Genomic DNA, 24,537 nt, shown 5'->3' with positions numbered 1-24,537 from the left:
TAATCATAAGCGGTGCAAGCAGCTGCACTTCCCACCACTGGCAGCACCACCGTGGCCATAAAGGACATTACAGCATGTGCATGTTAAAGCCCTTAAAAGTAATAATGTTATTAAGACTAGCAGTTTATGAACCTGTTGGAGCAGGTTCAAAAGAGGGCCACAAAAATGAGCAGAAGGGTAGAACAACTCTCACGTGAAAAAACTCTGAGAGACTTCAGTCTCTTCAGCCTGGAGAAGACTCCAGGGAGATGATATTGCAGCTTTACAGTACTTAAAGGAAGCCTATAAGATGAGGAATGCATTATTTATTAATAGGGCTTTTTGTGATAGAACAAGAGGTAATGGTTTTAAAGTAAAAGTAGATTTAGATATAAGGAAGATATTTTTTACAATGAGACTGATGAGGCACTGGAACAGGTTGCCCAGAGAGGTGGCAGAAATCCCATCCTTGGAAAATTAAAGGCTGGGTTGCACGGGGATCTGAGCAGCCTGCCTGAGTTTAAGATGTCTTTTAGAGGTCACTTCCAACCTAAACTATTCTTTGGTGATCTTCAGTGATCCATTCCATACATAGGTCTGTAGTAACAGCTAAGCCACAACTGGGCCACTTTCACTTCAATGCCACACAGGCAGTCCCTGTTATACCTTCATTTGCAAAGTTTTGGGCAACTTGGAGTCTTTTATTCCAGCCTGACTCGGTGTTATTCTCACAAAACACCCATTCATTTATAATGAACCACTCTCCTGGTTTTACTGGGGTTATACACTGAAACACAGGATTTGTATTTCCTGGTAGTTTCCCTGTCCAACTTAGACTAGATTGTCCTCCTGTGATCAACTGGCAGCCTGAAACCAGGATCCTAGTGTATTATCCAGTCCCTGTACACTCAGATGCTAAAGATACAGATTGATCCAGTACCCAGGCCCCACACTTTGCAGTCAAAATGACTAGACTACCATTTTACAACTTTCCCACTGGAGACTCCAGCATCTCTTACATATCCATCAGTTTCAGGGCCCTTCAGGTGGAGACCCAAGTCCACTGGCCTTGCCAACGCAAACAGCACAAGAATACCACAAGCCACACTGGTTCTTACATTGACATCATTGCTGATTTCAGTGATTGTCCTTAAGCTGCAGGGTTGTGAATAATCTTAAAATTAAAACCTGGAGATTTTTATAAATTGTAGAGGTTAACTTGGAGTGACCATGGCTGGCTTCTGTCTTTTAGGGAAAATAGAAACCAAGTCTTGAGTAAAGGAATAATACAGGGAAAGTCACTAATTTATGTTTCAGAGAACTTTTAAAATAAAATATAAAACCTGACAATCTTAAACAGAAAAAATATTCTAACAACCATGAGATCATTCTGATTATTTTTGAACAATGTTTAATCTGACTGTAAACTGATGTTTACTTAGGGAACGTCCTGTAGAGGAGCTTCAACACCAGACTCGTACGGTTTCGTATCATTTAAGAACATCATCACCTGAACGTTCCCATCTTCAGCCTCCTGACTGGTCTCTGGAATGGTCCCTGGATGAGTAAATTCTTCAACAACATTTAAGTTCTAAACACTAAGGGGAAAGACAATCAATCAATAAATAAATGGACTAACTCTGATATTTTTGAAATATTGACTGGATCCCATAGAATTACTTTGCTCTAAAAGAAGTTAGAAGAAGATTCAAGACCACAGTTTTCTGATGACACTCTGTTTATTTTGTTTTATTGAGCTGCATCAAAACTATATGGTTAATACTAACAGTCATAACTGCACAAAACAATAATAGAAATAATGCTGCAGAAAATAGTTTCATCTTTCCTACATAAAAGCCCCAAACTATCCAGTCTTTATTCTTGTAGTAGTAGTCAGGATAGTTTTTATTCTATGTATTTGCATTTTTTATTGGAAACTTAAATGCATTCTGAAAGTCTGGAAATACTTGAAACCCTGAGAAGGAGCAAGGCCAACTTTCTTTACTTTTAACTATCAGTGAAATGGAGGCTCCACAATATGCAGCTACTCCCCTGTTATTTTCAGTCTCTGTTTAGTTTCATATTTGGTAGATGAATGCTTATTGCATCATTTTTTTTCCAGATTGATTGCTGCATGCATTAAAAACATTTTGCCATTTGGGGAAGAGGGGGGGAAGTCTCAGTTCATGACCTGCAGAAAATCATTTCAGCTTTTGAGATGGCTGTGTACTTCCAGAATGAATTTTGTTAACTGAGATTATTACCTTTGTTTATCAAAGAACATAAGTCCTGAGATTACCAGACAAGTTTCTTCGGGCCAGTGAGCTGGTTCTGGTGCCCTTAGTAGGAAACACAGCTGTGCTAGGCAGTCATCTTGTAGCTATTGCCAGCTCTTGATAGGAAGTACAGGGAGTTCTTCGTTCCTCTGATAGAACTGTTTCTACTCCTCCTTAGTTTGAGTACATAAATTTGTTGAAATAGCCATGTATCATTTGGAATGGTTTAATGTGCTTTTAATTATCATAACACTTTCTTCTATTTTTTTGATACAGTATGAAGGACAGAGGGATCAGTCCATTTAGTCACTACACTAATGGTTACGGTTCTTTTTCTATCACTCCCTTTTCAGAGTGGTAGAATTCCTTTCTGATTAGTAAATGTCCAGCTAAGTACCAAATCAAGACTAATCTTCTATAAACCAGATTATGAATTCAAGTCCTTTCTTGTTTGCTTTCTGGGTTTTGTGGTGTTTGGTTTTGTTGTTGTTGTTGTTTGGGGTGTTTTGTTTTCTCCTGGCTGGCCTTATGTGAAATGATCTGCTTTTGTGTATTCTTAGGGAAAAACACGTTTAAGTAAGGACTAAAAATGAAGAATGTCAGCTAATTATACATTCTCTGTTTGCTTAAAATCTTCAGCTGGCTTAAGATAAGCCATTTTCAATTAAATCAATGTACCTTCTGAGTGCAAATGAAACTATTTGTTTTTTTCTTAATTATTTTCCCTTTTTGAGTGTTCAAAATATTAATATAAATCATGTTGTTTCTTTCCTCATTCACCTCTTTTGTTTTGTTTGTTTGGGTTTGGGTTGGTTTTTTTTTTTTGCTAACTGAGGAGAATTAGGGTTGCTTCAGACTTATTTATACTAAATGGTGTGGGATTGTTTTCATTAAACCCTGTGCAATAAAACATGAAAGTCTGCCAGTCTGTGCTATGTTTTAAAAGCTTAGCTGGAAAGAATGTATAAGATTTATGTATTGTAGTGTTACAGTGATAAGTAAAATAGCCTGTTTGATAATGCTTTCCTGAGTGAAATCAGAATCTGGGTCTATATGCTTTGTCTAGGTGGTATACACTGGATTTACCTGTGTCTAGGTGAGGGCTCTCATGTCCAGAATCTAAAGTTCTTGATGAATTTAGAGTCATTATCTAGAAAACAAACAAACAAGCAAATAAACAATAGTAGAAATGTTTGACATGCTGATGAAAAAATAATTTTCCTCCCAGAGAATTCTAGAATTTTTTTTAAAAGCTGTTCAGACTAAAATGAAATGGAATAAAACCCAATACAATATCTCTGAGACTAAAGGCAGGAATATAAATGCAAATATTTGAGTGTAATCATCACTGGAATCACAGAATGAAGACTTTGAAAATAAATGTGATCTAGGTATAAATCCCTCTTGGATTTAAAGCAGACTTACTAGAAATAGTTTTCCAGGAGAACTTTGTTTTTCAGTTGCCTGAAGACAAGTTACAAGGAATTAAAAAATATATTGTAGAAGCAGCTGCTCATTGGTGGAGAGGCTTTTTCTACAGCTAATGTCTGACTCTGCAGTACATTAAGTATAATGGGATAGCAGTGCTGGAATCACCGTTAATACTCCTCCTTCTCTCCAGTGTTTTGGTGTTATTTTAGTAGACAAACTGTGATGAGAGTGTGATACCAGAAGTAAAATGGATGCTAATTTAATCATCCATCTCTGTCTGTCCTTACTGCACCAAACACTTTTGTTTCAGTAAACTGAAAAGGATGTGCCTTGTAGTTTGTCTTGAAGACCTAGGGGGGAAGACTGTTTTTATAATCTTTTCTTAATAATTAGGAGTCCAAAGCATGCCTTTCACTTAAAAGAGCATCATAGCAGTTTTATACAATACAATCTAAAGAATTTAAATTATCTGGATTGACTGTTGAAGAGATTGGGAAGCCTACCCAGAGTGCTTTCAGAATCAGAACCTTAAAATTTTGCAGATAGAAAAATCAGGAAGTTTTTTCTCTGCTGAATGCTAAAAGTCATTAAACGTATTTCACAAATGCTTGCACAAGTTTTTCATCAATTTTAAATGATGAAAAATTCGGTGTTGTTGGCTTCCTCTCCTGGTTCTTGTATTATTGTGTGAGATGGTCCATCTCAGTAAACAGGAAAAGAGCCAGCAAGTTCCATTGACCTTACTGTGCTTTTAGTTTAAAAGGGTGCATAATTTTAAAAGGTTATCAATATAACTGAAAAAGAGGTAAGAAAACAAACACTCAAACTTTATTTGGAGAAAAAAGGTCTATATTCAGGTATTATGATTTGCATGTATTTTTTCAGATGTGAATATTATGCTTGACAATGCTGTGAGATAGATTTTGGTTGTTTTTCTTCCTCTTTCAAACTAGACCAACTTATTAATTTGGCTAACTAAGACAGTAATGGCAGCAGATATCAGTGGTCCAACATCTCTCTATGAAGATGTGTAGAACAGAATAGAGTAGAATCAAACAGGTTGGAAGAGACCTCCAAGATCATCCAGTCCAACCTAGCACCCAGCCCTATCCAGTCAACTAGACCATGGCACTAAGTGCCTCATCCAGTCTTTTCTTGAACACCTCCAGGGACAGTGCCTCCACCACCTCCCTGGGCAGCCCATTCCAATGGCAAATCACTCTCTGTGAAGAACTTCCTCCTAACATCCAGCCTATACTTCCCCTGGCACAATTTGAGATTTTTTATAATGTTTTCATAAATACTGAAAGTGTCTTCATATTCTACAAATTTTATTAAAACTGAATGAATTTTCTACTTAGAGCTCTTTAATATGAGTGAGTACTCCTTGGTGATAGTTTCTGGCACTTAAACTTGCTCCAAATTTCTGCACTTCATGTCATAACATTTGTCTGTGTTCTATATTCTCACACTTTAAATGCGAAAGAAAATGTTAACATTCTCCACTTTAAATCACCTGGGAAATCTGTACTTCTGTATTTGGAAACAGAGAAGTGATTTTTGTTTTATTCACTTATCAATTTTTTAATAGATTCATTCTTCTTGTTATCTTCATAAAGAATTTTTTTAAAAGCTCTCCAGTTTATTTTTGAAAGAAAAGGTTAATATGAAATGTAGATATAATTCTACATAGCTTTAAAGAAACAGGTAGCTTCAAAAAGCCTGTAAAAGCATTTTTATGAATAATGTAAAAAAAATAAATTAAAAATACATGTAATAAATTCTCAGGTTATCTTCCATAAAAGCAACAATATTTTTCAGTACAGATGACATGGATTTAATTTGTATATCCTGATTCTTCATTCTTTTTTTGGCAGACAGCCACAGAATTCATTTCAGCAGTCACCAATGTTAATGGGACATCTTGCAAGTAATAAAGACTGGAGGATCAGACATAACAATATTAATCACTACCACATTATGTAGTTATTAAAAGGCATATTGTGCACTTGTCCCATGTGAGAGATGATCATCTCATTATCTCAGATGAGAAAGTGGTTTGTTGTTTTGCAGTCACTGCCATATTGATTTTTACATGATCACAAATTCAAGAAATTTTAGTCTACAAAACTATCATTTAGAAGACGAAGAGAGATTAAATAAATATGACATAGATAAAACCGAGTTCTTCTGGAAAGTGGGTATACTGTGCAAAAGGCCATACTCAAAAATTCAATTCTTCTATTGCAATAATAGGCCACAACGTGGGTTACGAAGGTGATCAGAGAGCTGGAGCACTTCTCTGAGGACAGGCTGAGAAACAGGTTATTTAGCCTGTAGAAGGCTCCGGGGAAACTTTATTGTGGCCTTCCAGTACTTAAAGTGAGCCTACAGGAGAGATGGGGAGGAATTCTATCATGAGTGTAGCAACAGAAGGAGGGATAATGGCTTTTAAGTGGTAGAGGGTAGATTTAGATTAGGTAAAAGGAGGAAATTATTGTGAGAGTGGTGAGGCACTGGACGGTGGTAGAAGCCCCATCCCTGGAAATATGCCTTTCACTACCTGTGTTCATGTTCTTCTGCAGCAGTATTTTTCTGATTTTAACCACTGGTTATGGAATACTTTCCAGCTGAGTTTGCTTACCCATGGTAGTGGAAATTGCTAGTCTCTTTTTCTTCATACTAGAAGAAACAGGAGTGACTATGCATATAGAAGAGTGTCTCCATTACCAGTATATTCCCACCAAGAAGGGTCATTGTATGTTGCTAGGTATGAGTGTTTCACTGCTTTTTGTAAAATCTGTGCAAGCAACCTTTCAGAAGCATTTAGAACCATGCATCTGTCTGATTTATCCTGCTATTTCCAGTCAAAGAAAACCAGATGTACATTTTTTTCCTTTCCATCAATAAAAAGCTTGAACTTTAGCAGCATGTAATCAGAGATAAGATTCTGCTGTCAAGTGTTAAAGAAGGTGGTTTTAGTCTTTGACCAGGAAAAACACTCATGGCATGGGGTAGTAATAGAGCTGAGCTTTTTATTTTCTCCCTCCCTTCTGAGAGCAACCAATCCTGTCAATAGCAGTGCAGGATGTGGCATATTGGAAAACCACATGGCTATCAGCATCAGCTGTACTTCAGCAGCTCTATTACTTGCTTGCTTTTACATACTTATTTAATCTGATTTTGATACTCACAGATCTTATACAATAGAATGTGCATAGATTTATAATATATGGAATATTTAACTTGCTAATTGGCATTATCTCCTTCTTCCACATCTTAGTGATTTCAGTATGAATAGCCTTGCAACAAGGAATACAGGCTGTTTTACTGATACAGTCTGGAGTGTCTCTAAGTGTGATTTTTCAATAAAGGAAGCAAGATTTTTTTTATTTTTATGCACTCATAATGATCTTTTGTCTGATCCACTGAAGCTTCACATTAATTTCCAGCAGGGGGAGTATGTGAAATGGAGATGAATTAATCATACATAGCTTTGTGGTATTAGCATTCATGGTTATCTGACCATGTGGAAAGGTATTTCAGTTAATTTATAGTTTGGCCACTTTCCACACTGAAAAAAAAATTAGCTTGATATGACAGATATAATTTTCATGGGACTTGTCTTGTATTGACTATGTCAAAACACCCTTATTTCATGGTGAGGCTTGGATTTTTTAATACACTTCTAAAAAACCTGAAGTTTGCTTACAATTAAAACATTATGTGTAAGACGTATGTATAAGGCCTGAAATGATGTTTCCATCCATTAGAATGGATATTTTTTTTACCTGACTCTCTAATACACTTCAATTTTTTTTCTAGGCTATCCCATATTTGACCTTTATTAAAATCCATGAAGCACTTGGATAATTTATTTCAGCAGAAGTAAAAGTCCAGGATTAGTTTTAAGCACCCTAGCTTGTGCTTCTCATCTACATTGTATTTTCAGTGTTTTTCTTTCCTGAAGTGGGAGAAAAATAAACATTTATTTTTAAAAAAATCTTGAATTGTGCTAGTTTGAAGCTAGCTAGAATGTTTTGGTGAGAAGAACTAGATCATAGGCTGTGAAAGGAAAACAATGGTGATGTCTACTCCCCTCCTGTAGACTGAGCTGCATCTCCCTAACCTCACTTTCCTTTTGGACTAACCCAACTTTGCTTCATAACCTCTTGGCTGAACCACTATTCTTCCTTAGAACTGGGGTAAGGTTGAGAGGGGCAGGGGGAAGGTGCAGGGGTGGTTGAGAGCCCCTCCTGGAGACTCAGGTTTCTGGGAGGGGAGTTGTGTTTCTGTATTACCTTTTACCTTGTATATTTCTGTCTATAACTGTATATACTGTAAATATCTGCTTGTATATTGTGCTAGCTGTAAATAAATAGCTTCATTTATATTCCCAGAGCCCAGATGAGACCAGTCTGGGCAATTTCTAAAGTGTGGGGGGCGGGGTACACCCAAACCATCACATGAATGCAGGCTATACCCAAGCCAATGATACAGAACAGACAAAGCATAAAACTGCTTTGTTGTCAGGAGCTGCAGTGCAACCTAGCAGGTGAACACTGCCTCTCTGATTTGCTTTATACAAGGGTATGTATTTCCTGCACACATAATATCTTATAGGTGTTGTGAGAATAGCATACACATTGTAAAAACAGTGCTACCTAACAGAAATAAAACTTGTAATTGCATAACTTTTTTTTTCCACCCATAGCGACTGCTTTATAAATAATGTTGAAATTATTTCTAAAACTAGTTTCTGCATTATAATTTCTGCTCTCCGCCAGCAAGCTCCACAGCATTTTTCATTCTAATACTGTAAGTAGAAAATTAAATAGTATAATGAAAGAAATAGCATCTTTGTAAATATGAAATAGGTCAGTGAAAATAAGCACAGTAAAGAAACTATAATTACTAGTTTGTTAGCCTTTGTTTCTTTAAGGTAACGCAGAGCACATCTAGAAAGAGAGACCATTTTTGTAGGCATCAGGTAAGACGATGAATCCTGGAAAGAAAGGTAATAAACTGTGAACTCAGCAGTTTTCTTGAAGATGAGAAAGAACTCTTCTAAACCACTAAGACTTTCACTAATTAATACACACTTCTATGAGCATGCATGAACCTCAGAGTCGGCTAGCAGACAGACTGATAAAGTGCATGAGAGGGGGAGGAAGTCAGGGGCATTCTTCCTGAAGATGCTTCCCCAAAAGTTGTCAGAGGCTGGGACTGTGCATGCAGGAGACATCTGCATACATTAGCTCCAAAAGGTTGATGAATATGTTAAAGATTTCTCAGAAAAGTTATGAATATGTGTTGATGTGTTCCTTAAATACTGTAACTAGGCTCTCTTTGGCACATACAGACATTGCAGGGAGACCTGCCTGCTCGTCCAGAGATGAAATAAATGCTCTTTTTACTTCCTCTACCTTCAACCTGGGAGTTTGAATCATCTATTTTTGGTAATATTAGAGTGTGAGGCAACATAGTGTGGCATTTCTTTTTTTCCCCATAACACCTGTATTTTCTAGGCAGAACTGCTGCCCTTGGATTCACTCATTTTACACCAGAGACTAACTCCTCAGAGCCAAAATCATGCTCATGCCAAAACAGAATTCCAAAATGTGAAACTTACTGGAAGAGATATATGCCTTTGTGAGATACTGCCCTGCAGATGCTATTTTTGTTAAGTCCTCCAGCCTCCCTTTCTCGCCTCTTGCATGGAAACTAAGCTTTAAATACTCTATTTGAATATTCAAATATACTACATTCACAGCTGCAAGCAACTTCAGCTGGAGCCTTTCACTCCGATACCACTACAAGGTTTTTGACTGCCTTTTGAATCGGTCTGATCTGCTTTCAGCAGATGTACTTACACATACCACGATTACTCTGCCAACTCCAGCAGTCTCTAACTCGCTTGAGAAAAAGGCCGAGGGGTGACCGCTTGCTTACTTTAAAATACTGAAAAGTAGGCGAGGGGGAAAGAAAAGCGAAGACAGGAAGCTAGAGTGGTGAATTAGCTCTTCTACAGCGCTGGTCCGCTCACTCCGCCTCACTTCTCCGTAGCTCAGGGACCTGGCCTGCCCCGTCTTTTACCTCAGGGCCGCACCCCGCCCTCCAGCTGCCCGGGCAGCGCTAGCGGCTCGCCTCTCCTTTGGCCCCGCGGCTGCGGGCGGGTCCTGCGGCACAGGTGGCTGCCGGGCCGAGCCGGGCGGGGAGGAGGGAGGCAGGTCTGCGGGTAGGTGGTTACAGGTCAGCGCTTGGATGGGCTGGTGCGGCCTGACTCACTCCCCGTCGCCTCCTGGGCGCTGCCAGCCGCAAGCACCGTTCCGCTGCCGCCCGCGGGCTGCCAGTGCCCCTGGCTGCACCGCCATCAGCGGTGGAGGGCTGCCACTTCGCTTCTCCTGCGGGCCCAAGGTGAGTGAAGGCTGTGCAGAGCCCCGCACAGTGCTGCGCCGCTGGCAGCGCGTCAGGAGTCCCCGAGGAGCGGTAGGAGGCCTCGGCCGCTCTGCCGCTCCCCGTGTTGCCGGCTGTCCAGCGAGGCGGGAGGTGAGGAAACTTTGCCGGAGAGCGGCAGCAGGTGCCCAAAAATGGACGTTGCTTTGGCGTCACGGCTGGGCGCCCGCGGGATCTGTCTGCAGTCCGCCTACCTGCGGGGCACTGGTTGCCCCCTCGCCTTAGACCGACCGCCGAAGTCCGCCCCCGCACAACGGCTCCCTCTTGCCAGGCCGTGGGCGTCGGGCTGAGGCGGAGCCGTTGTCGTGGTCGCCGCCGCCGGCGGGGGAGGGTGGCCGCTGCCACAGTGCCGTTTGTGTTCCCTGAAGCCAGCTTTTTTGAGAGTAGCGTAAAGGGAGACTCTGAATCAAAACAAGCGTTTAGTTTTGGGGGCAAACGCACGTAGTGAGAAAACGCGGGAACCGGTTTCTGTGTGCACGCTTCGCCATCGCCTTGTCGAGGTTTATCAAAGGTGTGAAGAGGGCTTTGGTAAACAGGAGGACACACTCCCGTCGGCGCAAGACCCCTCAGGGTGGCGGAGTTAAGCTTGCAGGCATGTTTTCTTGCTCTGGAAGGCTCTCAGGTGTTTTATTAACTGGTCCAATGGCCTGAAATCGCACTTAAATGTTGTGACTCATCTTTAATACAGTTTTGGATGTGAGACCTGAAATACCAAGAGTCGATTTTTCTCATTACTGCGTTAGCTTCTGTTGAGAAACTTTACCATCAATAGTATATTTAGTGTGTTCAGCTTTAATTGCCACTGGTAGATCTTAAGTCACTGTATGGGAATCTATTCAAGAACTTTTAGGAGCGCAATGAAATTTGAGTTCTGAAAACATCATCCTGCCCGTTTTACTATGTGATTAACTGAAATAAATAAATATATTTCACAAAATCATAGCATGATTTGGGTTGGAAGGAACCTTAAAGATCATTTAGTTCCACCACCTCTTGCCATAGACTGGGACACCTTCTACTAAGGCAGGCTGCTCAAAGCCCCATCCAGCCTGGCCTTGAACATTTCCAGGGAGGGAGCATCCACAACTGTTTGGGGCAAGCTGCTCGGATGCCTCAACACCCTCACTAGGAAGAACGTCTTTACACCTAACTTTAGTCAACTCTCTTTCATTTAAAACTATTACACCTCATCCTATCACTACACTTTCCTGTAGGTCCCTTTTAAGTACTAGAAGACCACTTTTACGGTCTCTGGCACTAAAGTAAACAGTTATTTGCATATTTCCATGCTAGTTAAAAGCCCACAATTTTTTATAGCTAGTTTAATTGTATTTGATTTACATAAAGTCACGCATGGCTCAGGCTTTGTATGTGTATCAATACCAAAGCAATATAATCCAGGAGTGTGCAGTGGCCTATACGTTACGTCCTTTGTCTGAAAGTGAATTGTTATTCCAGGTTGACACGCACAAGATCTTCTGGAAGATTTTCCTGTTCTGTTTTTTTCCACTATAAATCTAATGTACTGTCATTAGCTTCCATAAGTCTTTCTTCAGTTAAACATTATGTTCTCTACTTAGTGCTGTATATTCTGCTGTATTTGTCTTCATTGTACATATCATTAACTTCCAAAAATAGTAACCATGCATCAAAATCTGCTTGATACTGATGCAAGGCTGTATATAATTTTTGAATCTGAGTAATTTATCATTCCTCATATGACTCTGCCAATAAACACTGTGGCACCAATCATATTCCATGCAACATGATATGTATTGTTTTTATGTAAATTTTAAGTGGAAGTGAGCTCTCATCAGCACTTTGTACAGGGCAAAGATTAGATTACAGAAGGAAAAAATGTAACGTTATTACTGGCCCTTGCCTTGTAGCTCTTTAATCATTGAAAGAAGGTGGTTTCATTGTAGGAGTTGGCTTATCATTAAAGGAAGGGGAGCAGGTGCATTCAGCTTTATCCAGTGATAAAGTAGAAACTTCTGTGATTGCAGTGATGGGTAATTAATCTATGTACAGATGTCAGAGTTTATAAGTGGTAGAAGATCTTGTTACTTTGCTTTCATAATTTTCTTGTGAACTTCTACTGTGTTTTTAATTAAAAATAGCTTTATTTAACAGAAAGTGTGCTTGTGGGTATATACAGCCTAATTCTTCAGAAAAAGAACAACTAATCTGCATAGTATTGACGGCAGTAGTGTTGCTTCTAAGGTAGTGCATAGGAATATGAGTTTCTTCTGCCTGCCACAGAGCATTATGGAAGAGTACCAGAGAGAAGGGAATAAAGAGCTCTGTAAGAGCAGGAACTAGCACTGAGCTGTTACTGAGGAACTGAAAAGATAAAGTATGGAACTGTCTCAGGCAAATATTTACTGTGACATCAAAGCTACATTTTGGATTTAGCAGGACTGAAGTGAAATCCTGAGTGTGTAACGATACAGAGACAAGTTCCCTGTGTGTCTGTGTGAAGATTTTATAAGTGACCATTGCCTTGTAGAGCATATTGCTGTTCCATTATTGGTTACAGTTGAGTGTTGCTGGCACAAGTGTCTGAGGGGGATCACTATAACCAAACTGTGTTGTGGACAGGGACCCCACAGAGCACACACTGTGCAGAAAGTGAAGATTTTTTTAATGTCTGTTTTTATCAGTGTCACAGGTCTCTTGTCCCGTGCCCTGCACACCTGTAGTTTGTCAGTTCTCTTACCCTTTTGCTTCTTTAACAGTGAGCACTGGCTCTGGCTCATTAAGTGTAGTATGTGTCCATTACTGCACAATGCATTTATCTCAGTGTTTTCGGGTGCCTAGAAGTGCCTTTATGAAACTGTAGGTGCAGATGAACTGAATGTGTCTGGGTCTGTCAGTCCAAAATACTAAAGGATATCCATTCGAACAGAGAAATCTTTGTTGGAAGGCAATTGTAACACACTCAGTAGAAAAAGCTACTTAATTTCTCAGCTTTGCATACTCTGAAAGAGAATTAAAAATCACAGGAAAGATGGATATTCAATCATAAACCACTAAAATGTAATGTGTCCAAGGCATTAGATATCCAGTCTTCTCTTACCGAGAGATTTATGGTTCTGTATCATTAAAGAGAAATGAGAAGCTATGCAGAAAGGTCAGGAAAGGAGACGATTTAGTTACTCGTCTTGTTACTGTGAAATATCCGTTCATGGGCAAAATTGTTCCTTAAGGGAGATGACTTTATCTGTACCAATGCATTTACATGAATTGCTGCTCATCCTAAAGTCAGCAGAACTCTCTCCAGTTTGTTTCTTCAAGCTGGGGTTTGATAAGATTGATTATTTTCAATTTATATTTTTGAATCAGCCAATATTGGCACAAGTTGTACCTCTGTACCTTCTCAGTGTAGTGCTGCAGCCTCTTTGACTCCATCATCCCATGTGAAGTAGGCTAAGCTGTTATCATTAAATGTGTGTCATCATCACACATAGTCATTAACAGAAAGGTCTTTTGAACATTTTGCAGGTAGATGTGGATAAAACAAAGTGCAATGTAAGAGGCTGGTTTTTGGCTGCTCCAAAATACATTTAAAATGGAAGGCTGTAAAATTGTAAATATGAAAGTGAACACCGTAATCAATATAGTAATTCTGGAATACTTTGATTCTGGGAGTTTCAAAGTGTGGTAGAATTCTGAGTGTAAAATGCCTACATCTGTTTGATGAGTTACAGCAGGGTGAAACTAAAAATCTTGGCAGCTCAAAATGAAGGAATTGAGCCTGTCAACACCTGGGAAAATACAGACAGAAGTCTGGGAATGTCGCATGAATATATTTGTAGACCTTTCTGCAAAAACAGCAGCAATGGTTCTAATGAAGCTTAGGTTTAAATAACCATTATTTTGATTTCAAGGGTAACATTTTATTGTGTTTATACCTCTTGCAAGTCCCATTATTCTTTGATGCTGTATTGTGTTTATACCTCTTGCAAGTCCCATTACTCTTTGATGCTGTACTCCATATAGCTGGAGCCAACAAAATCCCTCTTGGCAGTAGTATCTTACAGTTGTAGGAATTAAACTAACATAAAACTGTCTTAGTGCCCTTTAAACAGCAGATGGAGTATCTACTTTTGTGGAGCAAGTTTGAAATGTACCTTGGGAGCAGGTTTCACAGTGTGTGTTTGTGGTGTGTTAAGTTCTGGCATATTTTGAAGTAATTCAGGAGGAAAATTAAATTAATGACTCAGAAATATGTGTCAAAACACGTATGAGAGAGAGTGGGATTTTTTTAGAAGTTTGTCACCATTGAGACTCTGTGGCCTTGAAAGATTCTAAGTGAAGTGTAATTACAAGAGTATTTACTTAGGGCAAACAGGGTTTTAGCCTGTTTGTGGATGCTCAAAGAGAATGATAGAAGACAGGACACTGATTTCTTTGATACTCATGTCAGTACATTTTGTTGCTCAGAATTCTCAGGCCCAAGGTTCTCTATGCTCCCAGCTGCTTCAGAGCAAACTCCATCAGTGATCCCCTGGAGTATGGAAAACCCACATGTGTATAAGCTGGTAGGTACGTTCAGCCAGCTGGTTTTCCAGTGAGGTCTGTTGCTTTAAAAAGAATCCTTCAAGGAAAATATCATGACTGTACTGAAATACAGCTTTTATGGATCACTTACAGTTTTAGACACCATATGCAAGTCTGAGTTTGTAAGGAAGACAGTTAAGAGTGCTCGGAGTTATAAGAAGTGCTTCTACTTGCACTACTAAGATACAGTCTCCACAAGCAGTTTATTTATTGTATGGATGAAAAGAATACGCAATAGCTCTGCTTTATTTAAACAGCAAAGGAGTTTATTTTTTTAAAGCAAATTTATTTTGAATGGTGGTGTTTATTGCCTCGTTGGAAAGCTGAAAACTGAGTATGCTTAAAAAAACCAAGCTATCTGTAGCACATGAAGGTGCTAGGGCAGGAAAGAGAAGTTGCTGTTTTACCCCTTTGTGTCCAAAAGATGGGAAGATTACCCTGTTTCCATTTATCTTCTTTTATCACATCAGCTTTGGCAGCTCTGCTATTTAAAGAAGAAATAGAATAACAAAGGAACAGCTTCATCTTCTAACTCATTGTCTAATACAATGCTATCAGCTGTCTGTATTTTACAATTGCAGGGCTTATTTGATTCTACACTTGATTAGATTTCTTTCCTTCTTAAAATGGAAAATATTCTGGAACTGAAGAAAGAAGCTGTAAATGCAGTATAGCACAGAACTTGAAGGACTCTCGTGTAGACAAAAGGGCACTGTATGCCATCAAAATTAGTAACTCATTGAATCTTACAGTTGTGACTTTCTTTCCTTAATACTAGAATCAGTGTTGCTAAGCTTTTTGCAAGGTATTAGGGGTTTGGGCAAAAGCAGAGACTGCTCTGCATCAAGTGGACATGGAAACATGAGTTTCCATACTTACTTGGACAAATTGGAAATTGAGGAGGAACAAACATGCTGTCTTTCCTTTTAACTACTTCCACTCTTACAAGAAGAATGGACTGCTAATTTCTATAGTTACAGGTCTCCTATGTTAGTAGTGTTTAATGCATCACCACTGAGTTGACATTTTCATATCTAAGAATGCTACATAGGGCTTAGGTCTCTTCTCGTACGACTGCAAAACAGAGATTCTGAATTTACATCACTGTGTGCTGCTCTGCAGCAAATAGGCATATAAGACTCATTGAGATCCATTTTTTACTTAAGTATATGCTAACTTAAAAAAAGCTGTTGTATGGAAAAACGTTGGGAGAAGAAGAGAAGTAATGTCACTACTTAGTGGTACTAATCAGTGTACAGACGTAGAGCATGAGTGATACATAGGAGTAGCTGATGAGAGTTCTCCATCTGGCATCACAGAAACTTCAGATTTAGTTTCCATCCTTGCCTTCTGCACTGTAGGCTGATCACGTTATGCGTGCTCTCTGTTGTTTGGAAGTAACCACTCATGGTAGTTTTGTAAGAATTTGATATCCCAGAGTCTGTTCTCAGACCTGCTGACAATAGAGTCTTCAAGAGAATATCAGAGGCAAAACTGGGAAGATCTTTAGGGCTGGAAAACACAGAGGAAAGATGACAAAAGATTGTCCCTCCAAACATTTTATTTCACATTTCTCTTTTTGTGGCAGGAGGTGATCATGTTTTTATCAAAGTATAAGCAGTGTAATTTAACAGAATCACAGAATGCTAGGAACTGGAAGAGACCTCCATAGATCATTGAGTTCAACCCCACTGTGAATCAGGACCGCTTAGGGCAGGTCACACGAGAATGTATTGGTCTCAAAAGTATCTAGAGTAAGGGAGACTCCACAACTTCCCTGGCAGCCAATGATCCGTCACCCCCACAGTAAAAAAAAAAATCTCATGTTGAGATAGGATTTCTTGTGATTGAGCTTACCTCTATAGCCTCTTGTTCTGTCACTGGATATCACTAAAAAGAGACTGGCATCCTTCAGATATTTGTAGTCGCTGTTCAGGTCCTCTCTCAGCCTTCTCTTCTCCAGACTAAGCAGCCTTAAGACTCTCAGTCATTCCTTTTAAGAGAGACACTCCAGTCTCCTGTAATCCTCACAGCCTTCAGTTGAACTCTCCAGCAGTTCCCTGTCCTGCTTGAACTGGAGAGCCCAGAAGTGTGCACAGATGTGGTCTAACTGAGGCTGAGTAGATGGGGTGTAGAACCTCCCTTGACCTGCTGGACACACTCTTGTTGATGCACCCAAGTGTACTATTGGCCTTCGTGGCCACCAGAGCACATTGCTGTCCTACAGATAACTAATTATCAACCTTCTCTGCAGAGCTACTCTGCATGGGGTCAACCCCTGATCTGTACTGGTGCATTGTGTTATTCTTCCCCAGGTTCAGGACTCTGCGCTTATCTGTGTTGCACTTCTTTAGGTTCATCTTTGCACAGCTGTCCAGTCTGTCCAAGTCTCTCCAAGTGGCAGCACAGCCTTCCAGTTTGTCAGCTACTTCTCCCAGTTTTGTATCATTTCATTTAATTTAAATGACAGTCAAAACTCTGCAGGTGTAGTGTGATGTTCAGAAAGACTACAGGTGGCAGCATCATAATAAAATAGTTTACTTGATGTCTTTATCTAGAGATCAGTCCTTAGTTCCTGCAGGACTGTGTTATGAATGAACATAAAAAGGAGTGTGAATCAAAACGAGTAGATGAGAACCTTGTCAAGAGCTGATCACTGTTTAAGCAAACAGTCAAAATAGAAGAATCAGCCTCTTAAATCTGTGTGTTCTCAATTTTACAAGCATGAACGAACATGCAGGGTTGCAGAGATCCTCCTTCTTGGTATCTTGCTTGGTTTATTCAGGCCAGCAGTGGTAGCTGAATTTTGCTATGCTGGCACAGAATTGTAAGCATGAAAAATAAAAAGCTGTTCTCATCAGCACTATTCTTCTAGGATTTTGAAGAGGATCTTTTTAGGAAAGACAAGTTAGTGTATTTCAGTGAAGTGTTATGGATTTTCCGAGGTGGCTAGTGTCTTGGGGACAGTGAAGGCAGATGGACTCTAAAGACTGATTTGTCTCCCCCCTGCCTCCTCCCCTGAGAGGAGTGATCAGCAGTTTGTGAATATGGAACCCATTTCAGGTATTTAAAATTTGGCTCCCAAACATGAATGCATCCATGTTAATTTTGAAAATAGATAGTTCTTTTTACAATAAGGAGGATTTTTTTTTTACTTCTGTCCTTCCTACTTACCATTATAGTTTATGGGAACAATTAATGTAGTGTAAATGTAGTCTATTATCTTATGTTGGTGTGTACTGTCATTTTCTCCCTAATTGATTTATAGCAGGAACAAGAGCTTTTGAGTTTCTTTCCTCACAGCTCAAGGAAGAATGTCAGACCCATTTGGCAAGGCACAGATTCACTTCCTTTTGTGTCCAGATGCACCTCTCCAATATCTCTCAGCCCCAAATTATCAAAGAGAGGTCAGAGGCTGATTCTTGAGTTTCTCATTCTTAACCAACCTGCTTTACAAGAAAATAGTTTAGTCTACTGTCTAGTTTACTGCTGTGAAATATTTGCATCAAATATATACTTTCTTTTGCTATTTGGTTTTGAGTAATGAGAGTTAAGGAAAACAATGTATGTTTGGGTTTTTTTATGTTCTAGGTTTTTTTTTCCCCAATCTGTCTGTCTTCAAAGAAAGTATGCTGCAGACTGTTAAGCCAGCTTATCTAATTGCTGCTGTATCAAGTGACAAATAGTGTAATGATTCTTTACTAGTTTATTTTCTTTAAGTGAGGTGATAGCTGTATATTTGTGTTTTAAATTGATTGTTCACATTACAGAGTTCTGGATAACATGCATCAGTGAAAGGATTCTAGGGGAAAAAAAAGTAGTTTCACTGTGGAAATGATGTGTTCTTTCTAATAACCTCAGGTTCCCTTTTTTAATTACTTCCTTGGATGGAATCCCCATCTAGTGTAAATTGAACTTAAGTACTTCTGCCTGTCTTGTGTCTCATGCTACCAGGCAATGTTGAAATTTACCTTGATAGCTTCCACATGACTTCCATTTCCTTGCTCAGAGATAGACTTGAAGCAAAATCTCAAAACTGAAATATCCAGGTGATATTTTTTATTTACAGGGAAGGAGGAAAATACTTGTAGTGTTACTTCAGTATTTCTTTCTTTTATAATACAGCAAAATAGATTGGAGACATTGTACTTGGGTCCGGAAGGGTAATAGAGGTATCTCTCTTAACAAACTTATATCATCTTTAGGGATGTGATTTCAGTCAACTGCAGTAGCATTGAGACACCTAACCTGAAAATCCCACTGTACATGTTAACGACTAATGATTCTTATTCTTTGCAAGAAGTGACTCTAGAACAGTAGATGCTTGGAGTGAGTACTTCTGAACTTCTGAGAACTGGGTGTGCCACATGTCTCAGAGCTCTGTCTAGGTAGTAGCTGTACGTTTGTAATTTTCACCCTCTTTCCTTATTAACATTCCTGGATTCAAATGAAGGTAATTCTGGTTCTGTAGGCCAATAGGCAGTTGTCATATACCTTGGACATGCCCCAGTTCTGCACAGTTTGGATAGTTCTGGAATAAGGAAGACGCATCTATGCTACTGAATATTCCCAACTCAGATTGTCACTGATCCTCTTCTCTTCTTGTAGAACAGCCCTGAATACAGTCCTTGTCATTGGCTCCAGTGCCATAGAAGAGTCATTAGAGCATTTAATTTACAGTGGATGCAGCCCAAGGCATGCTGCAGAGGCTGCTATATATGGGCTATGCTGTATCAACTAGATCAAGCAAAGTGATTTTTTTCCTTACCCTGAGAGATGTCAGTAGGTGAGCGTTTAGTTATATTGAGGGGGAGGGTTGAAATTGCTGTTTTGATGATCTCCTTTTAAAACATAGTTCAGTCTTCTGCACCAGTCTGTGGTGTATTTTTCTAGCATGGTATGGATGATTTGTGTTTGATCTCACAGTTAGAGCACTTTCAGTCTGTAGAGCAGGAGAGGTCATTTATATGTTGCTGTGAAAGGCTGTGAGAGCAAATGCTGAGCTTCTCACTGTCACAGCTGACACTTCCGTTCACACTTCAGAACTAGAGATAAGGTCAGTGGGCAGCAGGGTGCTGATAAGGGCAGGAGTTCACAGGAATAAATAAGTATTCACTCAGTTAACACTTATTACTGTCTTATTTTCCCCCATAAGATTATAGCCCCTAACCCGAAGATGATCCAGCACAATGCTGATTATAGACATTCTGGCTATAATCAGGCTCTGAGCACTGATGACTGATCACACAAATTTGATGAATTCTTATGACAGGACATGTGGCTTTGAGGTTCATTGTAGAAGCCAGATTGTGCCTTACTTGCTATTAAGGCTTAATAGAATTGTCCATTGATTTCTCTGCAGCCAGGTCCCCCAAGGGATTTATTCATTCAGGGATTAAAATTGTTCCACGGTTGTCTGATTTATTTAAAGCTCGTGTGTTACTCTTAATTTGAGACAGTGACCTCAAAAATAGCCAAAACCTTCCATTATCCTTATGTGGGAGAAAAAGGTGTACAAAAAAAAAATGTATTCTAGCTAGTGAAGGCTTCTATACCTCAGTTTCTCTACCTCCCTACTTCTGCTTCCTTGAGTCACAAATGAGTTGAACTATCTGCCCGATGAATTTGTTTGAAGTGGAAGAAGGCCAAGAATTATTTTAACAAATGTTTTAGCTTGACACTGAGTATGGTGGCTTAGTTTGCCAAGCTGGAAAAGTGAATAGCTAGGCAGGTTTTGTGAGGCTTGTATAGGGTGTGGGTCATCTTAAATGTCAGTTCCAATCTGTGTTACATGCTTGTAGAGGAGCATATATTGTGAATGAATTCGTACGTTCTCCTCATAAGTTCCATGCTTCTCTGAAACAACTCATAGGTTTTGAGAATACGTGTCACATGCTACAATAAGATGAATACTAAGGGACTTCAGGAAAGATACTCTTCTATTTGTTGAACAGAATTTCACAGGTACCTGCTTCTGCTGTCTACGTGTTTAAAGGAGCACTGTGTTGGATGCAGTGATGGTGTTAAGGTAAGCTGGTGGTGGTCTGGTAAGCTGGGCTGTAAAATACAGTGAGGAGCACTACTAGTTCCTTTTAAACACTGATGGAGGTCAGTACAGGAGAAAGGGGCCTTCTAGCACAGCTTCTGCAAGTGTTGAGTCCCACTGGTTGGTGAGGTACATAGCTGTCCTGTCTGTGACCTTGTGCCTGTGGAACAATCTCACAATCTGCATTTGATGTGTTTGCCATTATTAATTTTTGACACAGCTGTGGAAGACATCAAGACCCACCTGAAAGTGAATCTGCTGCTGCTTCTTCCACTTTTGCACAGGCATTTGACAGCACAAAGTATGTGTATGAATAAAACCGTGCTTGGGCAAGACAGAATGAGGAGCTGCTTCAAGGTCAGAACTGGGGTTGTGACCCTGCAGTCACTTGAGTTCAGGCTGCAAAAACTTAGGTCAAAGGCAGACAATTGTAAAGTATTTCTAAATTTCCAGAATAACTATTTTAGTTTTAGCAAATGTTACTTTTGTGATGAAGCCAGAATCAATACTGTTAATTAAAAAATCAACCCAAACCTCAATTCCATAGATGAAGTAGAATTCAACTAAGAGGATGGAGGCCTCTCTGAGGATCACCACTAGTTTGGTCTACTACCAGTACAGTGGTGCTCTGTCATTAGCTATTTTGAGGGAGGTGTTTGCAATAGCTATTCCCACCCTTTTGCAGAGTTCCCTTGTCTCACTCCCTCTCCCTCCTCCCTTTCATCCCCTCCCTCCCCACAGAAACATCTCTGCCGTAGATATATCCACATTTGTGGTATCAGTCTCAAGGCTCATCTCCTTTGATCCACAACATTAGTTGCTTTCTGGACTTGCCATGCCTCTAATTGCTGGTGGTTCTGTCGCTTTCATTATCTTCCTGCACAAAGAAGCTCTGTAGCGTTGTACGGTTGCTCAGAATTGTAGCCATTGCTTCAGTAATGTTTAACTCAGTCACAACAATAACTTGGGTTATTAATTTTCCTGTTGACTTTTAGCTTGAAATTCAACAGTGGAAGATGACTCTCTGACATTTGCAGTGAGTCTGCAGTATATGGAAGGATAATGGTAGTTGACCTGCTGTTTTGACAAAAGTGTGCTCTTTCAGCTGCTTACTGTCTCTTGTGTAACTCAGCACTGTTAGCACAAGCAGGGTTTATATTTGGACTCTGGTGGAGTGCTTTAAGGAAATGCTGCCTAGTCTAGAGTAAAGATGTTGTATCTGCAACCTCTCTCATGGTGAGAGGATTTTTTTAGTCCTATGAATCTGATGCCAAATGACTCTGAGCAGAGAGCACTATAAATTGTTTATCCAGTACACAAAAGATTTTTAGTCAGTTTTGTTGAAATTTTGCAGAGATTTTCTCCTCAACTCTTTCAGTGAGCCTGATGCAGCAAATCTCTTAGTCAAAGCAAAACAAAGAAATGGAGTTACTGGCAATTACACTGTTATATCTAAATCTTACTCTGTAATTTTTATTCATGTTGCTTCAACTGCCTGGTTGAACAACTATTTCGGCTGCTTTGTGATCTTATTCTGAAAGACAGCCACAAACCATAGTTCAGTCACAATAACCTGGGTTGTAAGAGAGGACCATGCATGCAAGTAGGTACATCTGAGCATAAACCTGCCTGCTGGACTCGTGAGGGCTTTGGATATGTGGGTAGTGGTGGTGGGAACCTGCAGCAGGAACTTCCTGGCTCCATCTCCACAAAATAACCTTGCAAACTCTTCTCAAAAGTATTTCACTGTTTCTTCAGCCCCATCTGCTCCTAGAGCACTAAATTTTGCCAGCTGTATCTTTACAATATAAAGCCTCATCTCCTATTAGCTTTTCTTATTTGACCAATTTGTTATTTTATTACTCTCTGTTTCTGAAATGCAACACAAAATAAAACTGACCAGCATAGTTTTCATCATAATATTTGTAAGTGATTCCACCATTTTATTTTCTCCATCCCCTCTTCAGGATGGTGTCAGACTGGAATTTGCAATAGCATTCAGCACCATACTAATTCTGTTTACATTGCTATCAGATTTGGACTAAAGCTGAGAGCTTGTATTAGCTGAGCCCAGGAGTCTGATGGTGTGCCATTAAAATGTAATATTCTACAACAGATCTGTACAGCATGTAGAGATCTGCAGACAAGATCTGATTCAACAGGTTATAGTAAAGATGGAAAAGCAGGTGTAGGTGAGAGCTACTGCCATAGGAGCATGCAAGCGGTATACTTACGTGAGAAGATTCTTCATTAAAATGAACTTCAGATTTTAGGTAGCCTTCCTGATTTTTATTAAACTCTTAGCCACTTTGCCTAGGAACAGCAGATTGTCAAATACCAGGGGAAACCACTTCAGTTTTTAAATGTTTTAATTAATTATGTTGGATGTCAAATGTCTGGCAATGTGCTGGGTGTTAAACCAGAACACCATGACTGCTTTGTGCAGACTGCTTGAAGAGTGTTACTTACTTTGCTGAGTCAAAGCACAAGCTTGTGTATATCAGAACCAAGGTCCATTATGCAGCCATAACCTTACTTGTGCACATAGGGTGGACTTCAATTACACCATCATGACCTATTCACTCTCTTGCCCTCCCACTTAAAGGACCTGAAAGTTAGACCAGCTGCCAGAGTTACGAGCAGCTGAATACAATGGAAGAAACTAATAGAAGTGTTGTTATCTCATCTCTAGTAAAGTATCAGTGGTCTATAGTGAAAGCCTGAAGAGAGTCAAGAAATAAAGACATTGTGAGCTGCATAAATCAGCACTGATTTGATGTAGTTGTAAAAATGAAAATGTGAGCTGTTTACATACAATTGTCAGTTCCAAGACTTTCAAAAACAATTGAAACAGAGAAAAATAACTTTTTTCCTGAGCTTATATGTCACTGATGAAATAGAAGTTCATAAACCACATTTTCTTGAAGGCACTGTAGAATTTAGTGTATTCCAGATTAGGAAAGTAGTTTGCTGTATGGTTATGAAATCATACAGTATTAAGTCACAAGACCAATGTATTTTAGGACAGGCTATTTAAAAAGAAATGCCCTGTAAGTAGTATAGGGTGGAAACAAAAGATGTATTTAAAAGAAGGAGCTTTTCTGCGCCTGTTTGGATGTTCAGGTGGATTTTTGAATGTGTTAAGGCTTTACTCTTTCGATTTTCTTTCTCTTTTCTTTTTGGTGTTGCTGTGTCTTGCCTCCAGTGAAGCTCAGGGAGAACCTGCATCAGAAGCAAGCTGTAGGAATGAACCATATGCAAAGACATACCAGCTTTGCAAATGAAACAAACTGAAATTTGTGTCAGAGACAGGAGAATAAGCAAAGGAGATTATTACAAGTAACTGTATTTGTAATTATTTTTCATCCTGCTACTTCAGAAGTTACAAAAGCAAGAGCACAGATGGTGGCTATTCCTTGTGTTCTCCTTGACTTCCTGCCAGCAGCTTGGCATGCAGGTGCCTGGCAGCTTGGCATGCAGGTACTCAGCAGCCATGGGCTCAGCTCAATGTTGCCCTTAGTGCCATCTCACACCCAAATAAGTGGAAGGAAATGGAGACAAGTGGAGGCTCTGCAAGGGTCATTTGGGGTACACAGAGGAGCAGGATCTTGAGGAGTTACCCTTTGGATCATTAGAGTAGTGCAGTAGGCACATACAGGGGGAAACTGGTATCACTGTGCATTGTATGGAGATTCCAGTCATTTAATTGCTTGTGCAATAGCTCATTCTTTCACTGCACATTGTCCTTGGACAGTAATGGAAATTTTATGAGTAGTTCTAAGATAA

The 24,537-nt window shown here is 39.6% G+C and overlaps 2 protein-coding genes across 3 annotated transcripts in view; both read left to right on the top strand.

Moving 5' to 3' along the window:
• TSGA10 (testis specific 10) overlaps positions 1-2,997 on the top strand; it is a 28,496-nt gene extending 25,499 nt beyond the window's left edge. For both annotated transcript variants that reach the window (XM_064143560.1, XM_064143559.1), the window contains one exon: positions 1,422-2,997. In XM_064143560.1, coding sequence (XP_063999630.1) covers positions 1,422-1,548 — 127 coding nt within the window. In that variant the 3' untranslated portion in view covers positions 1,549-2,997. The remainder of the gene's footprint in view (positions 1-1,421) is intronic.
• A 6,682-nt stretch (positions 2,998-9,679) lies between these two features.
• Positions 9,680-24,537, top strand: part of CRACDL (CRACD like) — a 73,250-nt gene continuing 58,392 nt past the window's right edge. The window contains exon 1 of the mRNA XM_064143556.1: positions 9,680-10,103. The gene's annotated coding sequence lies outside the window, so the exon portion shown is untranslated. The remainder of the gene's footprint in view (positions 10,104-24,537) is intronic.

The sequence above is a fragment of the Pogoniulus pusillus genome, chromosome 5 (genome assembly GCF_015220805.1).
Source record: "Pogoniulus pusillus isolate bPogPus1 chromosome 5, bPogPus1.pri, whole genome shotgun sequence".
In the NCBI taxonomy this organism is placed as follows: Eukaryota; Metazoa; Chordata; class Aves; order Piciformes; family Lybiidae; genus Pogoniulus; species Pogoniulus pusillus.
Note: the sequence above shows the minus strand (reverse complement) of the source record. Positions and strands in the feature narration are given on the sequence as shown.